At 45.9% G+C, this 27,604-nt stretch overlaps 1 protein-coding gene across 1 annotated transcript; it reads left to right on the forward strand.

Moving 5' to 3' along the window:
• dla (deltaA) lies at positions 1-27,604 on the forward strand. Its single transcript, XM_061984314.2, has 11 exons — positions 1-353; positions 430-732; positions 817-877; positions 942-1,199; positions 8,181-8,241; positions 8,332-8,462; positions 10,459-10,628; positions 10,708-10,924; positions 10,998-11,760; positions 11,836-11,944; positions 26,894-27,604. Exons 1-11 carry the CDS (start codon positions 294-296, stop codon positions 26,897-26,899), a joined length of 2,139 nt encoding a protein of 712 aa, XP_061840298.1. The 5' UTR covers positions 1-293; the 3' UTR covers positions 26,900-27,604.

Consider the following 27,604-nt stretch of genomic DNA (forward strand, 5'->3'; position numbering starts at 1 on the left):
AGGACAAAGAGGAAGACGAGGAGGAAGATGTTGGATCAGTGACACGCGTCTTCTCCTGCCTCCGCACAAAGGAGGCCATCTTTGCTTTTGGGGATTACAACAACGCCGGACCACTTTTTTTTTGGGGGGGTCGTATATATATATATATATATCTCTCCAGAAAGTCCCGCCGCGCCGGCTCCTCCTAAGGACAAAGTTTGGGATTTACCCGTTTGGGACATGAAGGTGTGCAGCTCCTCCATGCGGGACTAGAGACGAGGAGGAGGACTTTGACTCCTATTTATTTCTTATTTATGATGTATTTATTGAAGATGCTGCTGGGCCTGGCTGTGGCGTCCATGTTGTTGAGTCAGGTAAGACCCCCCCCTTTTCCGCCGCCCCCATACACAACCACGAGCCTAATCCCCTACATCGCCCCCCCCCTTTTAGGGTTTGTGCTCGGGTGTGTTCGAGTTGAAGCTGCAGGAGTTCCTCAACAAGAAGGGCGTGCAGGGCAACAAGAACTGCTGCGGGCGGGGGTCACCCGCCTCCTCCTTCCAGCAGTGCGAGTGTCAGACCTTCTTCCGGGTGTGCCTCAAGCACTACCAGCCCAACGCCTCCCCGGAGCCCCCCTGCACGTACGGGGGCGCCGTGACCCCCGTGCTGGGCTCCAACTCCTTCCAGGTCCCCGACGTGGTGCCGGAGAGCTCCTTCAGCAACCCCATCAGGATCAATTTCGGCTTCACGTGGCCGGTAAGTGTTTTTAATCCCCCCTCCCCCCCCCTTCCCCCGGCTGATGTGGGACCACCTGCCTCACCAAGCCTCTTGTCTCCCCAGGGGACCTTCTCGCTCATCATCGAAGCTCTGCACACGGACCAGAGAGACGACCTGTCCACAGGTAGGACCCTGACGCACGCAGAGTCCCCGAACGCAGTCCCTGAACCCTGTCCCCCCTCCCTTAGAGAACCCAGACCGGGTGATCAGCACCATGACCACGCAGAGGCACCTCACGGTGGGGGAGGACTGGTCCCAGGACCTCCACACGGCGGGCAGGACCGAGCTGAAGTACTCGTATCGGTTCGTGTGCGACGAGCACTACTACGGGGACGGCTGCTCCGTCTTCTGCCGGCCCAGGGACGACGCTTTCGGACACTTCACCTGCGGCGAGCGCGGGGAGATCACCTGCGACGCCGGATGGAAGGGACAGTACTGCACCGAACGTGAGTGTGCCCCCTCCCCCCCCCTTCGCCTACGAAAGTGATACGTTTTGTCGTTTCTTGTCCTTCGGGAGGGGTCGGGCCCCCGCGCCGAGAGGCACCCCTTGATTTATTCCAAGGAAACTTTCAGGGAATAATGTCACGCGTGCCATAAATTGCCACGCCGCCGCCTGATTGGCTGCCGGGTTCGGGTTCTGCCATTGGCGGAGGCGCCGGCGGGGGGGAGGGGCCATTGTTTGAAGTGGGCAGCTGCCGGCAGAGAGGAGACAATGGAGCAGCTGTCCCCCCACTGGCAACACACCCGCCAGCTGTCCACTTTTCTCTGGACCGGTGCATGAGTGTGTGTGTGTGTGTGTGTGTGTGTGTGTGTGTGTGTGTGTGTGTGTAGGGGAATAAAAGAGTTCTGACCCGCAGCGAAGAAGAAAAAAACGACAGTAGCTGGGGGGCGGGGTCGAGGGGGTCAATCACTCACTCACACACACACACACATACTGGTTATCATTTGGAACGGGGACCAAGTTGTTGTTCGTGACTTGTAGGGACCAGCCTTTCTACAGGTTGTGGAGGCTTAAAAAAAAATGGTGTAAAATGTCCACTGGCCAGTTAGCTCATACACGTCTTTAGATCTCTGGATTGATGAAGTAATGTGCTGATCATTTTTACTGTGGACCCTGGGGGAAAAAAGACTTCATATAGTTCATGGGGACTACATTTAAATCATTTTGCATAATTCATACACATTTTTTTTTTTCATTTTTTTTAAATGGTCCTCAGCAGAGGTGGGACCAAGTCATTGTTTTGCAAGTCACAAGTAAGTCTCAAGTCTTTGCCCTCAAGTCCGAGTCAAGACAGGCAAGCCCCGAGTCAAGTCCAAAGTCAAGACTGGAAAGTCTCAAGTCAAGTCCTAAGTCCTGCATTTTGAGTTTCGAGTCCTTTCAAGTCCTTTTAACCACAGACTAATATATTAACACAGATTGTGTATGCTTTTCAAACGCTGTATTTATTTATTAAAACAAGTGCATTTTAAATTGCAGGAAAGAAAATTGTGCTGACATTGCACTTTATAATAGCACTATTAACCAGTCATTTTAAACATTAACTCATTCCTTTACAGAACAAACACATTGAAAAATAAAGTGCCAAATGTACTTATTTGTACAAAAGTGTTAACATTGAAAAAACATGACATATACGTGAACATAACAAAAAAGTTGTACTTTTTATATGTCAGGGCCCTATGCTGCATTGCATTTGCAAAAGACCAAATTAGCCAAGAGTCTGTCAGTCATTTGTGCACGATGGGGGCGTAGTATGATGCCACCATGGCTGAAAACTCGCTCCACTGGAGCACTGGAGGCAGGCACTGCCAAGACTCTCATGGCCACTCGGAACAGTGAAGGAAGAGTCTTCATGTTCAATGCCCAGAACAAAAGGGGGGGGAGAGTTGTTTTGGGTTGGTGCACTACTTGTAAGTGTATCTTGTGTTTTTTATGTTGATTTAATTAAAAAAAATAAAAAATAAAATAAAATTCTTGTGCGGCCCGATACCAATCGATCCACGGACCAGTACCGGGCCGCGGCCCGGTGGTTGGGGACCACTGAGGTAAACAACCAACAGTATGTCAGAAAGCTAGCTAAAACGGTACACATATTCATAATATAGTATACATTTTAACTGACCTTTATTTTACTATTTTTGTCTTTTTTTAGGTGGCTAAAATACGCGGTGCTGCTGACCGCCGTCTAACGTTACGTGTGATATATTGACTAACGTAACCCTGCTTAAAAAAAATCACTGAACAAAAAGTATGAATAAGGTAGTGAACTGCAACAGATTCCCGTGTTTGCAATAACGTTATAACGTTAGCAGTGAGTTTACAGCCTCACTGATTTAACTACACAGCAAATAAAAGTCACGTTACTTAGCCAATAAACGTTATCTTACATTCAAAACTTACCGTTCTTTGTGCAACTTCAAATGCCGGACAAAGTTGGAAGTTGTTGCCTCTCCATCAGTAATTTTCGAACCGCATGTGTTGCATACTGCAAACCGTTTTGTGTTGACCACCTCGTAATTTTTATACCCAAACAAAATTATTTTAGGTATCATTTTTTGTTCACTGGCGTGTGGTTTGGACATGTCTTCTTCCTTGGTTGTCCTGCAATTTGATTGGATGAATGCTGTGTGATGAAAACAAAGTAGATGTAATTTGATTGGCACACCAGCTGACACACGCAACGCTGATAGACACGTACACGATGAAAAATACGGAGCGCTCCCGAATAACTTTTTCATCTTTGGGTTTTGGGGAAAGTAGCAAGTCATGTCAAGTCATGTCAATTCAAAAGGCTCAAGTCCAAGTGAAGTCACAAGTCATTGATGTTAAAGTCTAAGTCGAGTTGCAAGTCTTTTTACATTTTGTCAAGTCGAGTCTAAAGTCATCAAATTCATGACTCGAGTCTGACTCGAGTCCAAGTCATGTGACTCGAGTCCACACCTCTGGTCCTCAGTAGTCACACACATTTGTACGTGACTACTGAGGACCAGTGTTGGGTTAGTTGCTGAAAACCAGTAACTAGTTACAGTTACTAGTTACTTTATTTCAAAAGTAACTCAGTTACTAACTCAGTTACTTACACCAAAAAGTAATGCGTTACTGTGAAAAGTAACTAGTTACTTCTTTTTTTTTTTTTTAAAGCTCCCATTAATGCCCTTTTTGCCTTCATTTCAGTACTGTTATTGCACTGGAGAATAATACAATCTGTTGATCAACTTGACATACATTTTTATTTTCCTTTTAACATAATTAATGAAAAACAGTGCAACATAAAAAGGCATTCCTCCTTTCTTTAAACTTGGACCAATGACCATGAATTAAAAAACAAGTTAAAGTGCAACATAAGAAGGCACATCATCTTCCTTGAAACATAGGTAGTGAAATAAAGCCTGACATCTGGAGTGATGCTGCTGTCTTCCACACTTGGAGCCATGGATTGTAGAATACTTGTTTTCAGTGGCAGGATCATTGACACAGATGGTGAAGTTTCAGTGCTCAGTAGAGATGGAACACTTTTGAGGGGTTTAAGCACCTGGAGGACCTCACCTGCCACTCTCACATCATCATCAGACAGGGTGACATTTGTCTTCAGGGTGTTGTGGGTCAATGCAGAGTACCGTATTTTCCGCACCATAAGGCGCCCTGGGTTAAAAGCCGCGCCTTCAATGAACGGCATATTTCACAACTTTGTCCACCTATAAGCCGCCCGGTGTTGTAAGCCGCATCTAACTGCGCTAAAGGAATGTCAAAAAAACAGTCAGATAGGTCAGTCAAACTTGAATAATATATTAAAAACCAGCGTTCTAACAACTCTGTTCACTCCCAAAATGTACGCAAATGTGCAATCACAAACATACGTATATCAACATGGACAGAGCTGTGTGAAAAAAGCCACCCGGCCTCTTCGCGTAAACTTAAACTTACCTTAACCACTCGCTCATCTTTTCTTCATCCATCCCTTCGAGTTAGCTTTTTATGATGACGCCGGCTGGAAAGGTCTCTTTTGGCAAGGTCTTCCTTTTGAATATCATCATGGGTGGAAGTTTCTGGCCATTAGCATGGCAAGCTAGAACCACAGTGAAGGATGACTTCTTATTCCCTGTGGTGCGAATATTCACCGTACGTGCTCCCGTTGTATCCACAGTGCGTTTCACAGGAATATCAGTTGCTGTGAAATAGTAATCCGTGTGTGGATGGAGAGATTGCGTCTTTTCATAAACCGGATCCCTGACGCTTAGTAGGAGCCATTTTGTGGTCTTTACAGATGTAAACACACAAAGGAAATGAAACGTACGGTGATATCCGCGCGCTTTTTCTTCTTCTACGCGGGCGGGTGGTTGCTTACAGTAGAAGAAGAAGCGCTTCCTGTTCTATGGGGGCGGGTGCTTACCTTGGCGGTTGCTTGCGTAGAAGAAGAAGCGCTTCCTGTTCTACCGGGAAAAAAGATGGCGGCTGTTTACCGAAGTTGCGAGATCGAAACTTTATGAAAATGAATCTTAATATTTATCCATATATAAAGCGCACCGGGTTAAAAGGCGCACTGTCAGCTTTTGAGAAAATTTGTGGTTTTTAGGTGCGGCTAATAGTGCGGAAAATACGGTATATAGCTGCCTGCTGCTCCAACATATCATAAGTGGAGTTCCACCTCGTTGGGACATCATGTATGAGCAGGCAGCTTTAGCATTTCTTGCTTTGTCTTGAGCACATGAGCAGCTGTTGTGCTTGGGTGGAAGTAAGAAACCTTCCTGATCCTCCCAAAGAGGCGCTCCATCCTATTGACTGAGATTCCCTTCTGTGATGCCAAATTCACTACATGTGCAAAGCACCTATCTTTGGTCCCAGTCCTGCCTCATTCTCTGTAATTATTTGATTTTTGGCATTATCACGTGTGACTGGGATATCTTTATCTTCCATTCCTCCACTGCTTGTGTCAGCACCTGCGCAAGGTGACTCTCGTAGAGGGGGCGTGTCTTCTCATCTCCCAGTCTGCTGTGATGAAGTGAGCGCTTATAGTTCCGCTGGACGTCCACCCGTCTGTCATGAGCGCAACAGATGATGCTCGGGATAGTTCATCCACAACTTTTTTCTTCTCCTGCTCATAAAGATCTGGCACAATCTTATCGCTGAAGTGGGTGCGCGACGGGATGTCGTAACGTGGCTCAAGCACGTTCAGCATGTGTTTAAAACCCTCGTTTTGCACAACCGAGTCTGCACTTATAAACACACCGACAGACTTTAGCATTTTATTCATTACATTTTGAAGCTCTCAGAAGCCAAGTTATGTTATATTCCTTAAGATTTATTTATGCAAGTTTGAAGTATCAATTATCTAAACACAGTTTTGTTTGCATATTTTCAGGATATATATACACAGGTAAAAGCCAGTAAATTAGAATATTTTGAAAAACTTGATTTATTTCAGTAATTGCATTCAAAAGGTGTAACTTGTACATTATATTTATTCATTGCACACAGACTGATGCATTCAAATGTTTATTTCATTTAATTTTGATGATTTGAAGTGGCAACAAATGAAAATCCAAAATTCCGTGTGTCACAAAATTAGAATATTACTTAAGGCTAATACAAAAAAGGGATTTTTAGAAATGTTGGCCAACTGAAAAGTATGAAAATGAAAAATATGAGCATGTACAATACTCAATACTTGGTTGGAGCTCCTTTTGCCTCAATTACTGCGTTAATGCGGCGTGGCATGGAGTCGATGAGTTTCTGGCACTGCTCAGGTGTTATGAGAGCCCAGGTTGCTCTGATAGTGGCCTTCAACTCTTCTGCGTTTTTGGGTCTGGCATTCTGCATCTTCCTTTTCACAATACCCCACAGATTTTCTATGGGGCTAAGGTCAGGGGAGTTGGCGGGCCAATTTAGAAGAGAAATACCATGGTCCGTAAACCAGGCACGGGTAGATTTTGCGCTGTGTGCAGGCGCCAAGTCCTGTTGGAACTTGAAATCTCCATCTCCATAGAGCAGGTCAGCAGCAGGAAGCATGAAGTGCTCTAAAACTTGCTGGTAGACGGCTGCGTTGACCCTGGATCTCAGGAAACAGAGTGGACCGACACCAGCGGATGACATGGCACCCCAAACCATCACCCAACCATGCAAATTTTGCATTTCCTTTGGAAATCGAGGTCCCAGAGTCTGGAGGAAGACAGGAGAGGCACAGGATCCACGTTGCCTGAAGTCTAGTGTAAAGTTTCCACCATCAGTGATGGTTTGGGGTGCCATGTCATCTGCTGGTGTCGGTCCACTCTGTTTCCTGAGATCCAGGGTCAACGCAGCCGTCTACCAGCAAGTTTTAGAGCACTTCATGCTTCCTGCTGCTGACCTGCTCTATGGAGATGGAGATTTCAAGTTCCAACAGGACTTGGCGCCTGCACACAGCGCAAAATCTACCCGTGCCTGGTTTACGGACCATGGTATTTCTCTTCTAAATTGGCCCGCCAACTCCCCTGACCTTAGCCCCATAGAAAATCTGTGGGGTATTGTGAAAAGGAAGATGCAGAATGCCAGAGTTGAAGGCCACTATCAGAGCAACCTGGGCTCTCATAACACCTGAGCAGTGCCAGAAACTCATCGACTCCATGCCACGCCGCATTAACGCAGTAATTGAGGCAAAAGGAGCTCCAACCAAGTATTGAGTATTGTACATGCTCATATTTTTCATTTTCATACTTTTCAGTTGGCCAACATTTCTAAAAATCCCTTTTTTGTATTAGCCTTAAGTAATATTCTAATTTTGTGACACACGGAATTTTGGATTTTCATTTGTTGCCACTTCAAATCATCAAAATTAAATGAAATAAACATTTGAATGCATCAGTCTGTGTGCAATGAATAAATATAATGTACAAGTTACACCTTTTGAATGCAATTACTGAAATAAATCAAGTTTTTCAAAATATTCTAATTTACTGGCTTTTACCTGTATATGTATGAAATACTTGACTTGGTGAATTCTAGCTGTCAATATACTCCTCCCCTCTTAACCACGCCCCGCCCCACCCCTGACCACGCCCCCCGCCCCCCACCTCCCGAAATCGGAGGTCTCAAGGTTGGCAAGTATGCCTAAAGGTGACTGTGTAAACAGAGCGATGTCCCCATTAAGTAAGCATTGCCAGAACACACACACACATTTCTTTATATCGAAGTAGAAAAAAGTCGCGGGGGATACTGAGGTGCGGATCGATACTAAAATATCGATACCAGATATTCAGGCTGTAGTATCGATTCTCCTATCAAAACACTTGTGTTATCAGAGAGAGTGTCGCCAACAGTACTAAAGTAACTCACGGCGTCAATGTTGACTGCGTTCATGTGGTTCTTCATTTATTGTAATACTTTTACTATTTTACTTGGTATGGTTTTCATACCTCAGTCCGTGGTTGATTCTCGTCTCCTTCCTTTGCAGCCATCTGCCTGCCGGGCTGCGACGACGAGCACGGCTTCTGCGAGAAACCCGGAGAGTGCAAGTAAGGTTCGCCGGGAAAGGGGTTTGAGGGGGGTGGGGGGGGCGTGGCCTCAAGTGCCCCGCTCTTACCTGCGTGCCGCTCTCTCCACAGGTGCCGCGTGGGCTTCAAGGGGCGCTACTGCGACGAGTGCATCCGCTACCCGGGCTGCCTCCACGGCACCTGCCAGCAGCCCTGGCAGTGCAACTGTCAGGAGGGCTGGGGGGGGCTGTTCTGCAACCAAGGTGAGCGCCCGGTTTACACCTGGAATTGTTTTGTTTTCCCCCCCCATCATGCATTGCAGGTGATTTAATTGTTTTGAAATGACATTGACTTGACAAAAACTGCAGGGAAGTAGTGGACATTGGACAAAGATGCAAGGTTGCGTATATTTTGCGAGGATTGGTTGAATTAGTGTGTTTGCGACTAATTCTTAGAGCAGGGGTCTGCTACCCGCGGCTCTTTGATCACTCTGATGCGGCTCAGCTGCTTGCTTGCCAACCCCCCCCCCGCCCGAATTTTCCGGGAGACTTCCGAATTACAGTGCCTCTCCCGAAAATCTCCCGGAGTAACCATTCTCCGATTTTCACCAGGACAACAATAGTGAGGGCGTGCCGTGATAGCACTGCCTTTAATGTCCTTTACAGCCTGTCTTCGCGTCAGCTTTTGTTACCATACTATTTGCGTGCCGGCCCAGTCACATGTTGTGTGGGGTTTCTGCCTACGCACGTAAGTGACTGCAAGCCATACTTGGTCAACAACCATACAGGTTACACTGAGGGTGGCGATTTAAACAACTCTAACACGCTTACTAATATGCGCCACAATGTGAACATCCGCACCGTAACACAACATTAACACAACAGAACAAATACCCAGAATCCCATGCATCCCTAACTTTTCCGGGCTACATTATACACCCCCGCTACCACCCAACCCCGCCCACCTCAACCGACGCACGGTTGAGGTGGGCTAAATTGAATGTTAGTGCGGCCCGCGGGTTTTATATGAATGGCGCGTGACAGCGTCATACTTGTCAACCCTCCCGATTTTTCCGGCAGACTATGATCGTCAAGGCAACTGTTCTCTCGAACTTGCCGTGATGGTCCAGCATTTAGCGCCCAATAAAAACAGCGTGCCGGCCCAGCCACACGTTGTATGGGGCTTCTGCTTGCACACGTAAGTGACAGCAAGGCATACTTGGTCAACAACCACACAGGTTACACTGACGGTGGCTGTATAAAAAACTTTAACACTCTTACTAATAATGCGCCACACTGTGAACCCACATCAAACAAGAATGACAAACACATTTCGGGAGAACATCCGCACCGTAACACAACAGAACCAATACCCAGAATCCCATGCAGCCCTAACTCTTCACCTCAACCGACGCACAGAGTGGGGGTTGATGTGTGAGGGAGCAGGGTTTGGGTGGGGGCGGGGTTGGGTGGTAGCAGGGGTGTATAATGTAGCCCGCAAGAGTTAGGGATGCATGGGATTCTGGGTATTTGTTCTGTTGTGTTTACGTTGTGTTACGGTGCGGATGTTCTCCCAAAATGTGTTTGTCATTCTTGTTTGGTGTGGGTTCACAGTGTGGCGCATATTGGTAAAAGTGTTAAAGTTGTTTATATCGGCACCCTCAGTGTAACCTGTATCGCTGTTGAGCAGTCACTTACGAGTGCAGGCAGAGGCCACATACTACATGTAACCGGGCTGGCACGATGTTAGTACAGGCTGTAGAGGGCGCTAATGGCAGTGCCATCACGGCACGCCCTTATTAGTGTTGATTAGGTGAAAATCAGTAGACTTTCGAAAGGATAGTAGCCCTGAATTACGGGAATCTCCCGGAAAAATCGTGAAGGTTGGCAAGTATGACGCTGTCAAGCGGCATTCATATAAAACATTAAACTTTCTCAGACCCCTGGTTTATACATAGCACAAAGCAAAAAAAAACTTTGTATGCAGTGTTATTTCATTTTAAATTTCAAAAGAGTTTTGTGGCTCCCATTGTTTTCTTTAATTTGTGAAACGGGTCAAAATGGCTCTTTGAGTGGTAAAGGTTGCCGACCCCTGTCCTAGAGGGACTGACTCGCCTGAAGACGTGAAGAGGAACATACGCATTCATATAACGTTCAGACATTACAGTAAATGTTTTGTTTGGATGACCTTAGACAAGATTAGTTGGCAAAAAAACGTAAAGAAGTCTTCCAGCATGCTAACCCTCACGTGTCTGTGCAGACCTCAACTACTGTACTCACCACAAGCCGTGCATGAATGGCGCCACCTGTAGCAACACGGGTCAGGGCAGCTACACCTGCTCCTGCAGGCCCGGCTTCACCGGCGCCAGCTGCGAGTTACAAGTCAACGAATGCACCGGAAACCCGTGCCGAAACGGCGGGAGCTGTGCCGTAAGTCCACTCCGGTTTTCTCAAAGAGGGAGGGAGGAAGTCACCAGACCATGACGCTCCTTCTGTTCTCCTCTGGCAGGACCTGGAGAACACCTACACCTGCACGTGTCCTCATGGTTTCTACGGCAACAACTGTGAACTGAGCGCAATGACGTGCGCAGACGGTCCGTGTTCCAACGGCGGCCGCTGCAGTGACAACCCCGAGGGTGGTTACTTCTGCCAGTGCCCCACCGGCTACGCGGGCTTCAACTGCGAGAAGAAGATCGACCACTGCACCTCCAGTCCTTGCTCAAACGGTGAGAGTGACCCCTAGTGGTGCTTTCATTTTCGTCAGGACTAGCGCTAACACCCCTGTCCTCGTGTTCACAGGTGCTCGCTGCGTGGACCTGGTCAACTCGTACCTGTGCCAGTGTCCTGACGGCTTCACGGGCATGAACTGCGACCACACCGGTGACGAGTGCTCCATGTACCCTTGCCAGAATGGCGGTACCTGCGAGGAAGGAGTCAACGGCTACACCTGTACTTGCCCGCCGGGATACACGGGTCGCAACTGCAGCTCGCCCATCAGCCGCTGCGAGCACAACCCGTGCCACAATGGCGCCACCTGCCATGAGAGGAACAACCGCTATGTCTGTGCTTGCGTCCCGGGCTACGGAGGACGGAACTGCCAGTTCCTGCTACCGGAACACGCCGCCATCCGTGGCTCTGAGGTACCTTGGATGGCTGTGGGCTCCGGCGTGGCCCTGGTGCTTCTGCTGCTGGCGGGATGCGCCGTGCTGGTCGGGTTCTTCCGATCCAAATCGCAGCGCGATGGTCCGGTAGAAGTTGTCGGCGATGGGGAAACGATCAACAACATCACCAACAATTGTCAACGGGGCGACTGGGACCTAGGGATCAGCGTCGTGCCAACGCCAGGCGTCAAAAATATCAACAAGAAGATGGACTTGTGCAGTAGTGACCCAGACGAGGGAACTTCCCCCGACAGGAGGAGCTACAAGAGCCGGCAACCGCCAGCCGACTACAACCTGGTACAGGAGGTCAACCATGAGCAGGCCGCCAAGGACGCCATGTTGGAGGCCTCCTCCTCGGACTCCTTTGAGTTCGAGGAGAAACACAGCAAGCGTTTAAAATGGTAGGAGCACGTCCGCGTCACATGGACCAGGTTGCGGCTGAAGCTGACGTTTCTTCTTCTTCTGTCCCCAAACAGCGACGCATCGGAAAAGAGTAGCCCAGAAACGTCTGCATGTGCGGACAACAAGTACAAATCTGTGTTTGTCATGTCGGAGGAGAAGGACGAATGTATTATTGCAACTGAGGTGAGTCGTCCTACCACTAAACTGACTCAACACAACGTTGGCGAGCAAACACGCTAAAGGCAACGTTGGCGACTAAACACAGCAACGACGACGTTGGCGACCTAACACTGCAATGACCATGTTGCTGACGTTGGCGACTAAACACCCCAACGACAATGTCGCTGAATATACACGACAAAAACCCCGCCGTTGACGTTGGGGACTAAACATGCAAATGATGACGTTGCCGACTAAAAGCTGCAACGACGACATTGGCAACTAAACACGGCAACAACAATTTTGCTGACTAAACGCACTGACGATGATGTTGGCGACTAAACACAACATCAACGACATTGCCGATAAACGCGCCAACGACGATGTTGCTGACTAAACATAATAACGACGACATTGGGGACTGAACACGGCAAAAACGACGTTGGCAACCAAACACCCCAACGACAATGTTGCTGAATATACACAACGGTGGCGACTAAACAATCCAACGACGGTGTTGCTGACTAAATACAACAACGACGACATTGGCGACTAAAAACCCTGCCGTTGACATTGGGGACTAATCATGCAAATGATGACGTTGCCGACTAAAAGCTGCAACGACGACATTGGCGACTAAACACACCAACAACCATTTTGCTGACTAAACGCACTGACGATGATGTTGGCGACTAAACACAACATCAACGACATTGCCGATAAACACGCCAACGACGATGTTGCTGACTAAACATAATAACGACGACATTGGGGACTGAACACGGCAAAAACGACGTTGGCAACCAAACACCCCAACGACAATGTTGCTGAATATACACAACGGTGGCGAATAAACAATCCAACGACGGTGTTGCTGACTAAACACGATAACGACGACATTAGCGACTAAAAACCCCGCTGTTGACATTGGGGACTAATCATCAAATGATGACGTTGCCGACTAAAAGCTGCAACGACGACATTGGCGACTAAACACGGCAACAACAATTTTGCTGACTAATCACACTGACGATGATGTTGGCGACTAAACACAACATCAACGACATTGCCGATAAACACGCCAACGACGATATTGCTGACTAAACATAATAACGACGACATTGGGGACTGAACACGGCAAAAACGACGTTGGCAACCAAACACCCCAACGACAATGTTGCTGAATATACACAACGGTGGCGACTAAACAATCCAACGACGGTGTTGCTGACTAAACACGACAACGACGACAATGGCGACTAAAAACTCTGCCGTTGACATTGGGGACTAATCATGCAAATGATGACGTTGCCGACTAAAAGCTGCAACGACGACATTGGCGACTAAACACACCAACAACCATTTTGCTGATTAATCGCACTGACGATGATGTTGGCGACTAAACACGACATCAACGACATTGTCGATAAACACGCCAACGACCATGTTGCTGACTAAACACAATAACGACGACATTGGGGACTGAACACGGCAAAAACGACGTTGGCAACCAAACACCCCAACGACAATGTTGCTGAATATACACAACGGTGGCGACTAAACAATCCAACGACGGTGTTGCTGACTAAACACGATAACGACGACATTAGCGACTAAAAACCCCGCCGTTGACATTGGGGACTAATCATGCAAATGACGTTGCCGACTTAAAGCTGCAACGACGACATTGGCGACTAAACACACCAACAACAATTTTGCTGACTAAACGCACTGACGATGATGTTGGCGACTAAGCACGACATCAACGACATTGCCGATAAACACGCCAACGACGATGTTGCTGACTAAACACAATAACGACGACATAACACGGCAAAAACGACGTTGGCAACCAAACACCCCAACGACAATGTTGCTGAATATACACAACGGTGGCGACTAAACAATCCAACGACGGTGTTGCTGACTAAATACAACAACGACGACATTGGCGACTAAAAACCCCGCCGTTGACATTGGGGACTAATCATGCAAATGATGACGTTGCCGACTAAAAGCTGCAACGACGACATTGGCGACTAAACACACCAACAACCATTTTGCTGACTAAACGCACTGACGATGATGTTGGCGACTAAACACAACATCAACGACATTGCCGATAAACGCGCCAACGACGATGTTGCTGACTAAACACAATAACGACGACATTGGGGACTGAACACGGCAAAAACGACGTTGGCAACCAAACACCCCAACGACAATGTTGCTGAATATACACAACGGTGGCGACTAAACAATCCAACGACGGTGTTGCTGACTAAATACAACAACGACGACATTGGCGACTAAAAACCCTGCCGTTGACATTGGGGACTAATCATGCAAATGATGACGTTGCCGACTAAAAGCTGCAACGACGACATTGGCGACTAAACACACCAACAACCATTTTGCTGACTAAACGCACTGACGATGATGTTGGCGACTAAACACAACATCAACGACATTGCCGATAAACACGCCAACGACGATGTTGCTGACTAAACATAATAACGACGACATTGGGGACTGAACACGGCAAAAACGACGTTGGCAACCAAACACCCCAACGACAATGTTGCTGAATATACACAACGGTGGCGAATAAACAATCCAACGACGGTGTTGCTGACTAAACACGATAACGACGACATTAGCGACTAAAAACCCCGCTGTTGACATTGGGGACTAATCATCAAATGATGACGTTGCCGACTAAAAGCTGCAACGACGACATTGGCGACTAAACACGGCAACAACAATTTTGCTGACTAATCACACTGACGATGATGTTGGCGACTAAACACAACATCAACGACATTGCCGATAAACACGCCAACGACGATATTGCTGACTAAACATAATAACGACGACATTGGGGACTGAACACGGCAAAAACGACGTTGGCAACCAAACACCCCAACGACAATGTTGCTGAATATACACAACGGTGGCGACTAAACAATCCAACGACGGTGTTGCTGACTAAACACGACAACGACGACAATGGCGACTAAAAACTCTGCCGTTGACATTGGGGACTAATCATGCAAATGATGACGTTGCCGACTAAAAGCTGCAACGACGACATTGGCGACTAAACACACCAACAACCATTTTGCTGATTAATCGCACTGACGATGATGTTGGCGACTAAACACGACATCAACGACATTGTCGATAAACACGCCAACGACCATGTTGCTGACTAAACACAATAACGACGACATTGGGGACTGAACACGGCAAAAACGACGTTGGCAACCAAACACCCCAACGACAATGTTGCTGAATATACACAACGGTGGCGACTAAACAATCCAACGACGGTGTTGCTGACTAAACACGATAACGACGACATTAGCGACTAAAAACCCCGCCGTTGACATTGGGGACTAATCATGCAAATGACGTTGCCGACTTAAAGCTGCAACGACGACATTGGCGACTAAACACACCAACAACAATTTTGCTGACTAAACGCACTGACGATGATGTTGGCGACTAAGCACGACATCAACGACATTGCCGATAAACACGCCAACGACGATGTTGCTGACTAAACACAATAACGACGACATAACACGGCAAAAACGACGTTGGCAACCAAACACCCCAACGACAATGTTGCTGAATATACACAACGGTGGCGACTAAACAATCCAACGACGGTGTTGCTGACTAAACACGACAACGACGACAATGGCGACTAAAAACCCTGCCGTTGACATTGGGGACTAATCATGCAAATGATGACGTTGCCGACTAAAAGCTGCAACGACGACATTGGCGACTAAACACACCAACAACCATTTTGCTGATTAATCGCACTGACGATGATGTTGGTGACTAAACACGACATCAACGACATTGCCGATAAACACGCCAACGACCATGTTGCTGACTAAACACAATAACGACGACATTGGGGACTGAACACGGCAAAAACGACGTTGGCAACCAAACACCCCAACGACAATGTTGCTGAATATACACAACGGTGGCGACTAAACAATCCAACGACGGTGTTGCTGACTTAACACGACAACAACGACATTGGCGACTAAAAACCCCGCCGTTGACATTGGGGACTAATCATGCAAATGATGACGTTGCCGACTAAAAGCTGCAACGACGACATTGGCGACTAAACACACCAACAACAATTTTGCTGACTAAACGCACTGACGATGATGTTGGCGATTAAGCACGACATCAACGACATTGCCGATAAACACGCCAACGACCATGTTGCTGACTAAACACAATAACGACGACATTGGGGACTGAACACGGCAAAAACGACGTTGGCAACCAAACACCCCAACAACAATGTTGCTGAATATACACAACGGTGGCGACTAAACAATCCAACGACGGTGTTGCTGACTAAACACGACAACAACGACATTGGCGACTAAAAACCCCGCCGTTGACATTGGGGACTAATCATGCAAATGATGACGTTGCCGACTAAAAGCTGCAACGACGACATTGGCGACTAAAGACACCAACAACCATTTTGCTGACTAAACGCCCTGACGATGATGTTGGCGACTAAACACGACATCAACGCGCACTGACGATGATGTTGGCGACTAAACACGACATCAACGACATTGTCGATAAACACGCCAACGACCATGTTGCTGACTAAACACAATAACGACGACATTGGGGACTGAACACGGCAAAAACGACGTTGGCAACCAAACACCCCAACGACAATGTTGCTGAATATACACAACGGTGGCGACTAAACAATCCAACGACGGTGTTGCTGACTAAACACGACAACAACGACATTGGCGACTAAAAACCCCGCCGTTGACATTGGGGACTAATCATGCAAATGATGACGTTGCCGACTTAAAGCTGCAACGACGACATTGGCGACTAAACACACCAACAACAATTTTGCTGACTAAACGCACTGACGATGATGTTGGCGACTAAGCACGACATCAACGACATTGCCGATAAACACGCCAACGACGATGTTGCTGACTAAACACAATAACGACGACATAACACGGCAAAAACGACGTTGGCAACCAAACACCCCAATGACAATGTTGCTGAATATACACAACGGTGGCGACTAGACAATCCAACGACGGTGTTGCTGACTAAACACGACAACAACGACAACATTGGCGACTAAAAACCCCGCCGTTGACATTGGGGACTAATCATGCAAATGATAACGTTGTCGACTAAAAGCTGCAACAACGACGTTGGCGAATAAACACGGCAACAACAATTTTGCTGACTAAACGCACTGACGATGATGTTGGCGACTAAACACAACATCAACGACATTGCCGATAAACACGCCAACGACGATGTTGCTGACTAAACACAATAACGACGACATTGGGGACTGAACACGGCAAAAACGACGTTGGCAACCAAACACCCCAACGACAATGTTGCTGAATATACACAACGGTGGCGACTAAACAATCCAACGACGGTGTTGCTGACTAAACACGATAACGACGACATTGGCGACTAAAAACCCCGCTGTTGACATTGGGGACTAATCATGCAAATGATGACGTTGCCGACTAAAAGCTGCAACGACGACATTGGCGACTAAACACGGCAACAACAATTTTGCTGACTAAACGCACTGACGATGATGTTGGCGACTAAACACGACATCGCCGATAAACACGCCAACGGCGATGTTGCTGACTAAACATAATAACGACGACATTGGCGACTGAAAACGGCAACCACGTTGTTGTTGACTAAACGCACTAATGATGACGTAGACTAAAAAAAACGGTGATGTTGCTAATTAAACACGACAACGATTATATTGGCAACTAAACACGCTAACGACGATGTTGCGGACTAAATACGCCAACAACAATGTTGCTGACTAAATGCACTGACGTCGTTTGTGACTAAACATGCTAACCACCACGTTGGCGACTGAACACACCAATGACATTGTTGCTGACTAAACACACTAATGACGTCGTTGGTGACTAAACACGGCAACAACGACGTTGCTGATTAAACGCGCTAATGACGACGTTGCTGACGAAACACACTAATGACGTCGTTGGTGACTAAACACGACAACGATGATACGGTAACGACAATGTTGCTGACTAAATACGCCAACGTTGCTGACTAAACGCACTAATGACGTCGTAGGCAACTAAACACGACAACGACGACATAGGCAACTCAACGATGATATTGGCAACTAAACACGCTAACGATGATGTTGCTGACTAAACGCACTAATGACGTCGTAGGCAACTAAACACGACAACGACGACATAGGCAACTCAACGATGATATTGGCAACTAAACACGCTAACGATGATGTTGCTGACTAAACGCACTAATGACGTCGTAGGCAACTAAACACGACAACGACGACATAGGCAACTCAACGATGATATTGGCAACTAAACACGCTAACGATGATGTTGCTGACTAAACGCACTAATGACGGCGTTGTTGACTAAACGCACTAATGACGTCGTAGGCAACTAAACACGACAACGACGACAGGCAACTCAACGATGATATTGGCAACTAAACACGCTAACGATGATGTTGCTGACTAAACGCACTTATGACGTCATAGGCAACTAAACACGACAACGACGACATAGGCAACTCAACAATATTGGCAACTAAACACGCTAACGATGATGTTGCTGACTAAACGCACTAATGACGTCGTAGGCAACTAAACACGACAACGACGACATAGGCAACTCAACGATGATATTGGCAACTAAACACGCTAACGATGATGTTGCTGACTAAACGCACTAATGACGTCGTAGGCAACTAAACACGACAACGACGACATAGGCAACTCAACGATGATATTGGCAACTAAACACGCTAACGATGATGTTGCTGACTAAACGCACTAATGACGGCGTTGTTGACTAAACGCACTAATGACGTCGTAGGCAACTAAACACGACAACGACGACAGGCAACTCAACAATGATATTGGCAACTAAACACGCTAACGATGATGTTGCTGACTAAACGCACTTATGACGTCATAGGCAACTAAACACGACAACGACGACATAGGCAACTCAACAATATTGGCAACTAAACACGCTAACGATGATGTTGCTGACTAAACACCCTAATGACAACGTTGCTGACTAAATGCACTAATGACGTCATAGGCAACTAAACACGACGACGACGACATAGGCAACACGACAATGATATTGCCGACTAAACACGACAACGATGATATTGGCGACTAAACACGCTAACTAACGACAATGTTGCTGACTAAACACACCCACAACGACGTTGCTGACTAAACGCCCTATTGACGAAGATGTTGCTGATTAAATGCATTAATGACGACGTTGCTGACTAAACGCACTAATGACGTCGTAGGCGACTAAACACCACAACGAAGATATTGGCGACTAAACATGCTAACGACAATGTTGCTGACTAAATACACCAACGTTGCTGACTAAATACACTAATGACGTTGCTGACTAACTGCAATAATGACGTCATAGGCGACTAAACACGACAACGGCGACTCAACACGTCAATGATGTTATTGCCGACTAAACACGCTAACGACCACATTGCCGACTAAACGCCCTAATGACGGCGTTTGCTGACTAAACACAACAACGATGATATTGGCGACTAAACACACTAACTAACGACAATGTTGCTGACTAAACACACTAACGATGACGTTGCTGACTAAACGCCCTAATGATGACAATGTTGCTGACTAAACGCCCTATTGACAAAGATGTTGCTGATTAAATGCATTAATGACGACGTTGCTCACTAAACGCACTAATGATGACAATGTTGCTGACTAAACGCACTAATGACAACGTTGCTGACTAAACACACTAATGACAACGTTGCTGACTAAACACACTAATGACGTCATAGGCAACTAAACACGACGACGACGACATAGGCAACACGACAATGATATTGCCGACTAAACACGACAACGATGATATTGGCGACTAAACACGCTAACTAACGACAATGTTGCTGACTAAACACACCAACAACAACGTTGCTGACTAAATGCAATAATGATGACAATGTTGCTGACTAAACACACCCACAACGACGTTGCTGACTAAACGCCCTATTGACGAAGATGTTGCTGATTAAATGCATTAATGACGACGTTTCTGACTAAACTCACTAATGACGTCGTAGGCGACTAAACACGACGACATAGGCGACTAAACACCACAACGAAGATATTGGCGACTAAACATGCTAACGACAATGTTGCTGACTAAATACACCAACGTTGCTGACTAAATACACTAATGACGTTGCTGACTAAATGCAATAATTACGTCATAGGCGACTAAACACGACAACGGCGACTCAACACGTCAATGATGTTATTGCCGACTAAACACGCTAACGACCACATTGCCGACTAAACGCCCTAATGACGGCGTTTGCTGACTAAACACAACAACGATGATATTGGCGACTAAACACACTAACTAACGACAATGTTGCTGACTAAACACACTAACGATGACGTTGCTGACTAAACGCCCTAATGATGACAATGTTGCTGACTAAACGCCCTATTGACAAAGATGTTGCTGATTAAATGCATTAATGACGACGTTGCTCACTAAACGCACTAATGATGACAATGTTGCTGACTAAACGCACTAATGACGACGTTGCTGACTAAACACACTAATGACAACGTTGCTGACTAAACACACTAATGACGTCATAGGCAACTAAACACGACGACGACGACATAGGCAACACGACAATGATATTGCCGACTAAACACGACAACGATGATATTGGCGACTAAACACGCTAACTAACGACAATGTTGCTGACTAAACACACCAACAACAACGTTGCTGACTAAATGCAATAATGATGACAATGTTGCTGACTAAACACACCCACAACGACGTTGCTGACTAAACGCCCTATTGACGAAGATGTTGCTGATTAAATGCATTAATGACGACGTTTCTGACTAAACTCACTAATGACATCGTAGGCGACTAAACACGACGACATAGGCGACTAAACACCACAACGAAGATATTGGCGACTAAACATGCTAACGACAATGTTGCTGACTAAATACACCAACGTTGCTGACTAAATACACTAATGACGTTGCTGACTAAATGCAATAATGACGTCATAGGCGACTAAACACGACAACGGCGACTCAACACGTCAATGATGTTATTGCCGACTAAACACGCTAACGACCACATTGCCGACTAAACGCCCTAATGACGGCGTTTGCTGACTAAACACAACAACGATGATATTGGCAACTAAACACGCTAACTAACGACAATGTTGCTGACTAAACACACTAACGACGACGTTGCTGACTAAACGCCCTAATGATGACAATGTTGCTGACTAAACGCCCTATTGACGAAGATGTTGCTGATTAAATGCATTAATGACGACGTTGCTCACTAAACGCACTAATGATGACAATGTTGCTGACTAAACGCACTATTGACAAAGATGTTGCTGATTAAATGCATTAATGACGACGTTGATGACTAAACGCACTAATGACGTCGTAGGCGACTAAACACGACGACATAGGCGACTAAACACCACAACGAAGATATTGGCGACTAAACATGCTAACGACAATGTTGCTGACTAAATACACCAACGTTGCTGACTAAACACCCTAATGACGTTGCTGACTAAATGCAATAATGACGTCATAGGCGACTAAACACCACAACGGCGACTCAACGCGTCAATGATGATATTGCCGACTAAACACGCTAACGACCATGTTGCCGACTAAACGCCCTAATGACGGCATTTTCTGACTAAACACGACAACGATGATATTGGCGACTAAACACGCTAACTAACGACAACGTTGCTGACTAAACACACTAATGACGACGTTGCTGACTAAACACACTAATGACAACGTTGCTGACTAAACACACTAATGACGTCATAGGCAACTAAACACGACGACGACGACATAGGCAGCACGACAATGATATTGCCGACTAAACACGACAACGATGATATTGGCGACTAAACACGCTAACTAACGACAATGTTGCTGACTAAACACACCAACAACAACGTTGCTGACTAAATGCAATAATGATGACAACGTTGCTGACTAAACACACTAATGACGTCATAGGCAACTAAACACGACGACGACGACATAGGCAACACGACAATGATATTGCCGACTAAACACGACAACGATGATATTGGCGACTAAACACGCTAACTAACGACAATGTTGCTGACTAAACACACCAACAACGACGTTGCTGACTAAACGCCCTATTGACGAAGATGTTGCTGATTAAATGCATTAATGACGACGTTGCTGACTAAACGCACTAATGACGTCGTAGGCGACTAAACACGACGACATAGGCGACTAAACACCACAACGAAGATATTGGCGACTAAACATGCTAACAACTATGTTGTTTACTAAATATGCCAACGTTGCTGACTAAACACCCTAATGACGTTGCTGACTAAATGCAATGACGTCATAGGCGACTAAACACCACAACGGCGACTCAACGCGTCAATGATGATATTGCCGACTAAACACGCTAACGACCATGTTGCCGACTAAACGCCCTAATGACAGCATTTGCTGACTAAACACAACAACGATGATATTGGCGACTAAACACGCTAACTAACGACAACGTTGCTGACTAAACACAACAACGATGATATTGGCGACTAAACACGCTAACTAACGACAACGTTGCTGACTAAACACACTAATGACGACGTTGATGACTAAACACCCTAATGACGACGTTGCTGACTAAACACCTTAGTGACGACGTTGCTGACTAAACACCTTAGTGACGACGTTGCTGACTTAACACCCTAATGACGACGTTGCTGACTAAACACACTAATGACGACGTTGCTGACTAAATACACTAATGACGACGTTGCTGACTAAACACCCTAATGATGTCATAGGCGACTAAACACGACAACGATGATATTGGCGACTAAACACGCTAACTAACGACAACGTTGCTGACTAAACACACTAATGACGACGTTGATGACTAAACACACTAATGACGTCATAGGCAACTAAACACGACGACGACGACATAGGCAACACGACAATGATATTGCCGACTAAACACGACAACGACGACATAGGCAACTCAACAATATTGGCAACTAAACACGCTAACGATGATGTTGCTGACTAAACACCCTAATGACAACGTTGCTGACTAAATGCACTAATGACGTCATAGGCAACTAAACACGACGACGACGACATAGGCAACACGACAATGATATTGCCGACTAAACACGACAACGATGATATTGGCGACTAAACACGCTAGCTAACGACAATGTTGCTGACTAAACATACCCACAACGACGTTGCTGACTAAACGCCCTATTGACGAAGATGTTGCTGATTAAATGCATTAATGACGACGTTTCTGACTAAACTCACTAATGACGTCGTAGGCGACTAAACACGACGACATAGGCGACTAAACACCACAACGAAGATATTGGCGACTAAACATGCTAACGACAATGTTGCTGACTAAATACACCAACGTTGCTGACTAAATACACTAATGACGTTGCTGACTAAATGCAATAATGACGTCATAGGCGACTAAACACGACAACGGCGACTCAACACGTCAATGATGTTATTGCCGACTAAACACGCTAACGACCACATTGCCGACTAAACGCCCTAATGACGGCGTTTGCTGACTAAACACAACAACGATGATATTGGCGACTAAACACGCTAACTAACGACAACGTTGCTGACTAAACACAACAACGATGATATTGGCGACTAAACACGCTAACTAACGACGTTGATGACTAAACACCCTAATGACGACGTTGCTGACTAAACACCCTAATGACGACGTTGCTGACTAAACACCCTAATGACGACGTTGCTGACTAAACACACTAATGACGACGTTGCTGACTAAATACACTAATGACGACGTTGCTGACTAAACACCCTAATGATGTCATAGGCGACTAAACACGACAACGATGATGTTGGCGACTAAACACGCTAACTAATGACAACGTTGCTGACTAAACACACTAATGACGACGTTGATGACTAAACACACTAATGACGACGTTGCTGACTAAACACACTAATGACGTCGTAGGCGACTAAACACGACAACGATGATATTGGCGACTTAACACGCTAACAACAATGTTGCTAACTAAATACGCCAACGTTGCTGACTAAACGCACTAATGACAACGTTGCTGACTAAACGCACTAATGACGTCGTAGGCGACTAAACACGACAACCAAGACATAGGCGACTAAACACGGAAATGATGATATTGGCGACTAAACACGCTAACGACAATGTTTCTGACTAAAAGCGCCAACGTTGCTGACTAAACACACTAATGACGACGTTGCTGATTAAATGCATTAATGACAACGTTACTGACTAAACGCACTAATGACGTCGTAGGCGACTAAACACAACAACCAAGACATAGGCGACTAAACACGACAATGATGATATTGGCGACTAAACACACTAACGACAATGTTTCTGACTAAAAGCGCCAACGTTGCTGACTAAACACACTAATGACGACGTTGCTGACTAAATGCATTAATGACAACGTTACTGACTAAACACACTAATGACGTCGTAGGCGACTAAACACAACAACGATGATATTGGCGACTAAACATGGTAACGACAATGTTGCTAACTAAATACGCCAACGTTGCTGACTAAACGCACTAAATACGACAACGTTGCTGACTAAACGCATTAATGACGACAATGTTGCTGACCAAACACGACAACGACGACATAGGCGACTCAACGCGACAATGATGATATTGGCGACTAATCACGCTAATGACAATGTTGCTGACTAAACACACTAATGACGACAATGTTGCTGACTAAACACGACAACGACGACATAGTCGACTAAACACGACAACGATGATATTGGCAACTAAACATGCTAACGACAATGTTGCTGACTAAATACGCCAACGTTGCTGACTAAATGCACTGACGACAAAACATGACAATGACGACATAGGCAACTCAACAATGATATTGGCGACCAAACACGCTAACGACGATGTTGCTGACTAAACGCACTACTGACGGCGTTGCTGACTAAATACACCAACAACAACATTGCTGACCAAACGCATTAATGATGTCGTAAGCAACTAAACACGACAACATAGGCGACTAAACACGACAATGATGACATTGGCGACGAAACACGACAACGATGATATTTGCGACTAAACACGCTAACGACAATGTTGCTGACTAAATACGCCAACGTTGCTGACTAAACGCATTAATGACGACAACGTTGCTGACTAAACGCACTAATGACGACAATGTTGCTGAATAAACGCACTAATGACGACAATGTTGCTGACTAAACGCACTAATGACGACAATGTTGCTGAATAAACGCACTAATGACGACAATGTTGCTGACTAAACGCACTAATGACGACAATGTTGCTGACTAAACGCACTAATGACGACAATGTTGCTGACTAAACGCACTAATGATGACAATGTTGCTGACTAAACGCACTAATGACGACAATGTTGCTGACTAAACGCACTAATGACGACAATGTTGCTGACTAAACGCACTAATGACGACAATGTTGCTGACTAAACGCACTAATGACGACAATGTTGCTGACCAAACACGACAACGACGACATAGGCGACTCAACGCGACAATATTGGCGACTAAACACGCTAACGACAATGTTGCTGACTAAACACACGAATGACGACAATGTTGCTGACTAAACACAACAACGACGACAATGTTGCTGACTAAACACAACAACGACGACATAGTCGACTAAACACGACAACGATGATATTGGCGACTAAACATGCTAACGACAATGTTGCTGACTAAACACACCAACGTTGCTGACTAAACGCACTAATGACGACTAAACATAACAATGACGACATAGGCAACTCAACAATGATATTGGCGACTAAACACGCTAACGACGATGTTGCTGACTAAACGTACCAATGACGGCGTTGCTGACTAAATACACCAACAACGACATTGCTGACTAAATGCTCTAATGACAACATTGCTGACTAAACGCATTAATGATGTCGTAGGCAACTAAACACGACAACGACGACATAGGCGACTAAACACGACAACGATATTTGCGACTAAACACGCTAACGACAATGTTGCTGACTAAATACGCCAACATTGTTCACTAAACGCATTAATGACGACAATGTTGCTGACTAAACATGACAACGACGACATAGGCGACTCAACGCGACAATGATGATATTGGCGACTAAACACGCTAACGACAATGTTGCTGACAAAACTCACTAATGACGACAATGTTGCAGACCAAACGCACTAATGACGACAACGTTGCTGACTAAACGCACTAATGACGACAACGTTGCTGACTAAACGCACTAATGACAACGTTGCTGACTAAACGCTCTAATGACGACAATGTTGCTGACTAAACGCACTAATGACGACAATGTTGCTGACTAAACGCACTAATGACGACAATGTTGCTGACTAAACGCACTAATGATGACAACGTTGCTGACTAAACGCACTAATGACGACAACGTTGCTGACTAAACGCACTAATGACGACAACGTTGCTAACTAAACGCACTAATGACGACAATGTTGCTGACTAAACACATCAATGATGACAACGTTGCTGACTAAACGCACTAATGATGACAACGTTGCTGACTAAACGCACTAATGACGACAACGTTGCTGACTAAACGCACTAATGATGACAACGTTGCTGACTAGACGCACCAATGAGGTCATAGACGACCAAACACGCTAACGAGCATGTCTCTGTGTCCGCAGGTGTAATTGTGCCAACGACGGGCTCGCCCAGTTGCTGTTTGGGAGAGTTTTTATGCTCCTGGATGAGATGCTGCTCTAACGTCGGGGGGTCGGAGTCCCGCCCGAAGACTGCTGCTGATACTGAGACCTTTAACTGATATTCAGACTGAGCTGGTTCTCGACTGGAAACTTGGCGGGATAGAAACCGGCGGGGTTACGAGGAAAAATGTGGCGTTTACGGTTAAACGTAAACTTAGCTTTGTGTTCCGCCTCCCATCGGGAATGGGGGGAGCGAAATGAAACCAGGGAAATATTAAAAGGGACGCCGTCTCGTGCCGTAATGCGATGATGTTTGGTTCTTTGCAACATTTGCACGCACACGGCGGCGCGGGAAGCGCAGCAGACGGCGGATGTTTGGCCATACTGGCCTGTTGTTGGAGTCCTCCTCATTGTATTGTCCTCGACGCCTTTCTCACCTCCATTCTCATACGCATTTCCAAGAGTCGAAAGGGAGGGATAAAAAGTTACGATTTAAGAACTACGATTTAATTTAAGTTAATTTAAAGCATTTTGTGTTATTTTTTGTCTTGTACATTTGTGAGCTTATTTAAGTCGCTTCGTTATGGATGATCTTTGCAAAGGCACTTGGGGGACGAAAAAGAAAGAATATTTAAGAGGTTTTGTACATTGTGTCGTTCCATGAAGGAGTATTTTTCCAAATAAAAGATGCTA

Source organism: Nerophis lumbriciformis, linkage group LG25 (genome assembly GCF_033978685.3).
Source record: "Nerophis lumbriciformis linkage group LG25, RoL_Nlum_v2.1, whole genome shotgun sequence".
In the NCBI taxonomy this organism is placed as follows: Eukaryota; Metazoa; Chordata; class Actinopteri; order Syngnathiformes; family Syngnathidae; genus Nerophis; species Nerophis lumbriciformis.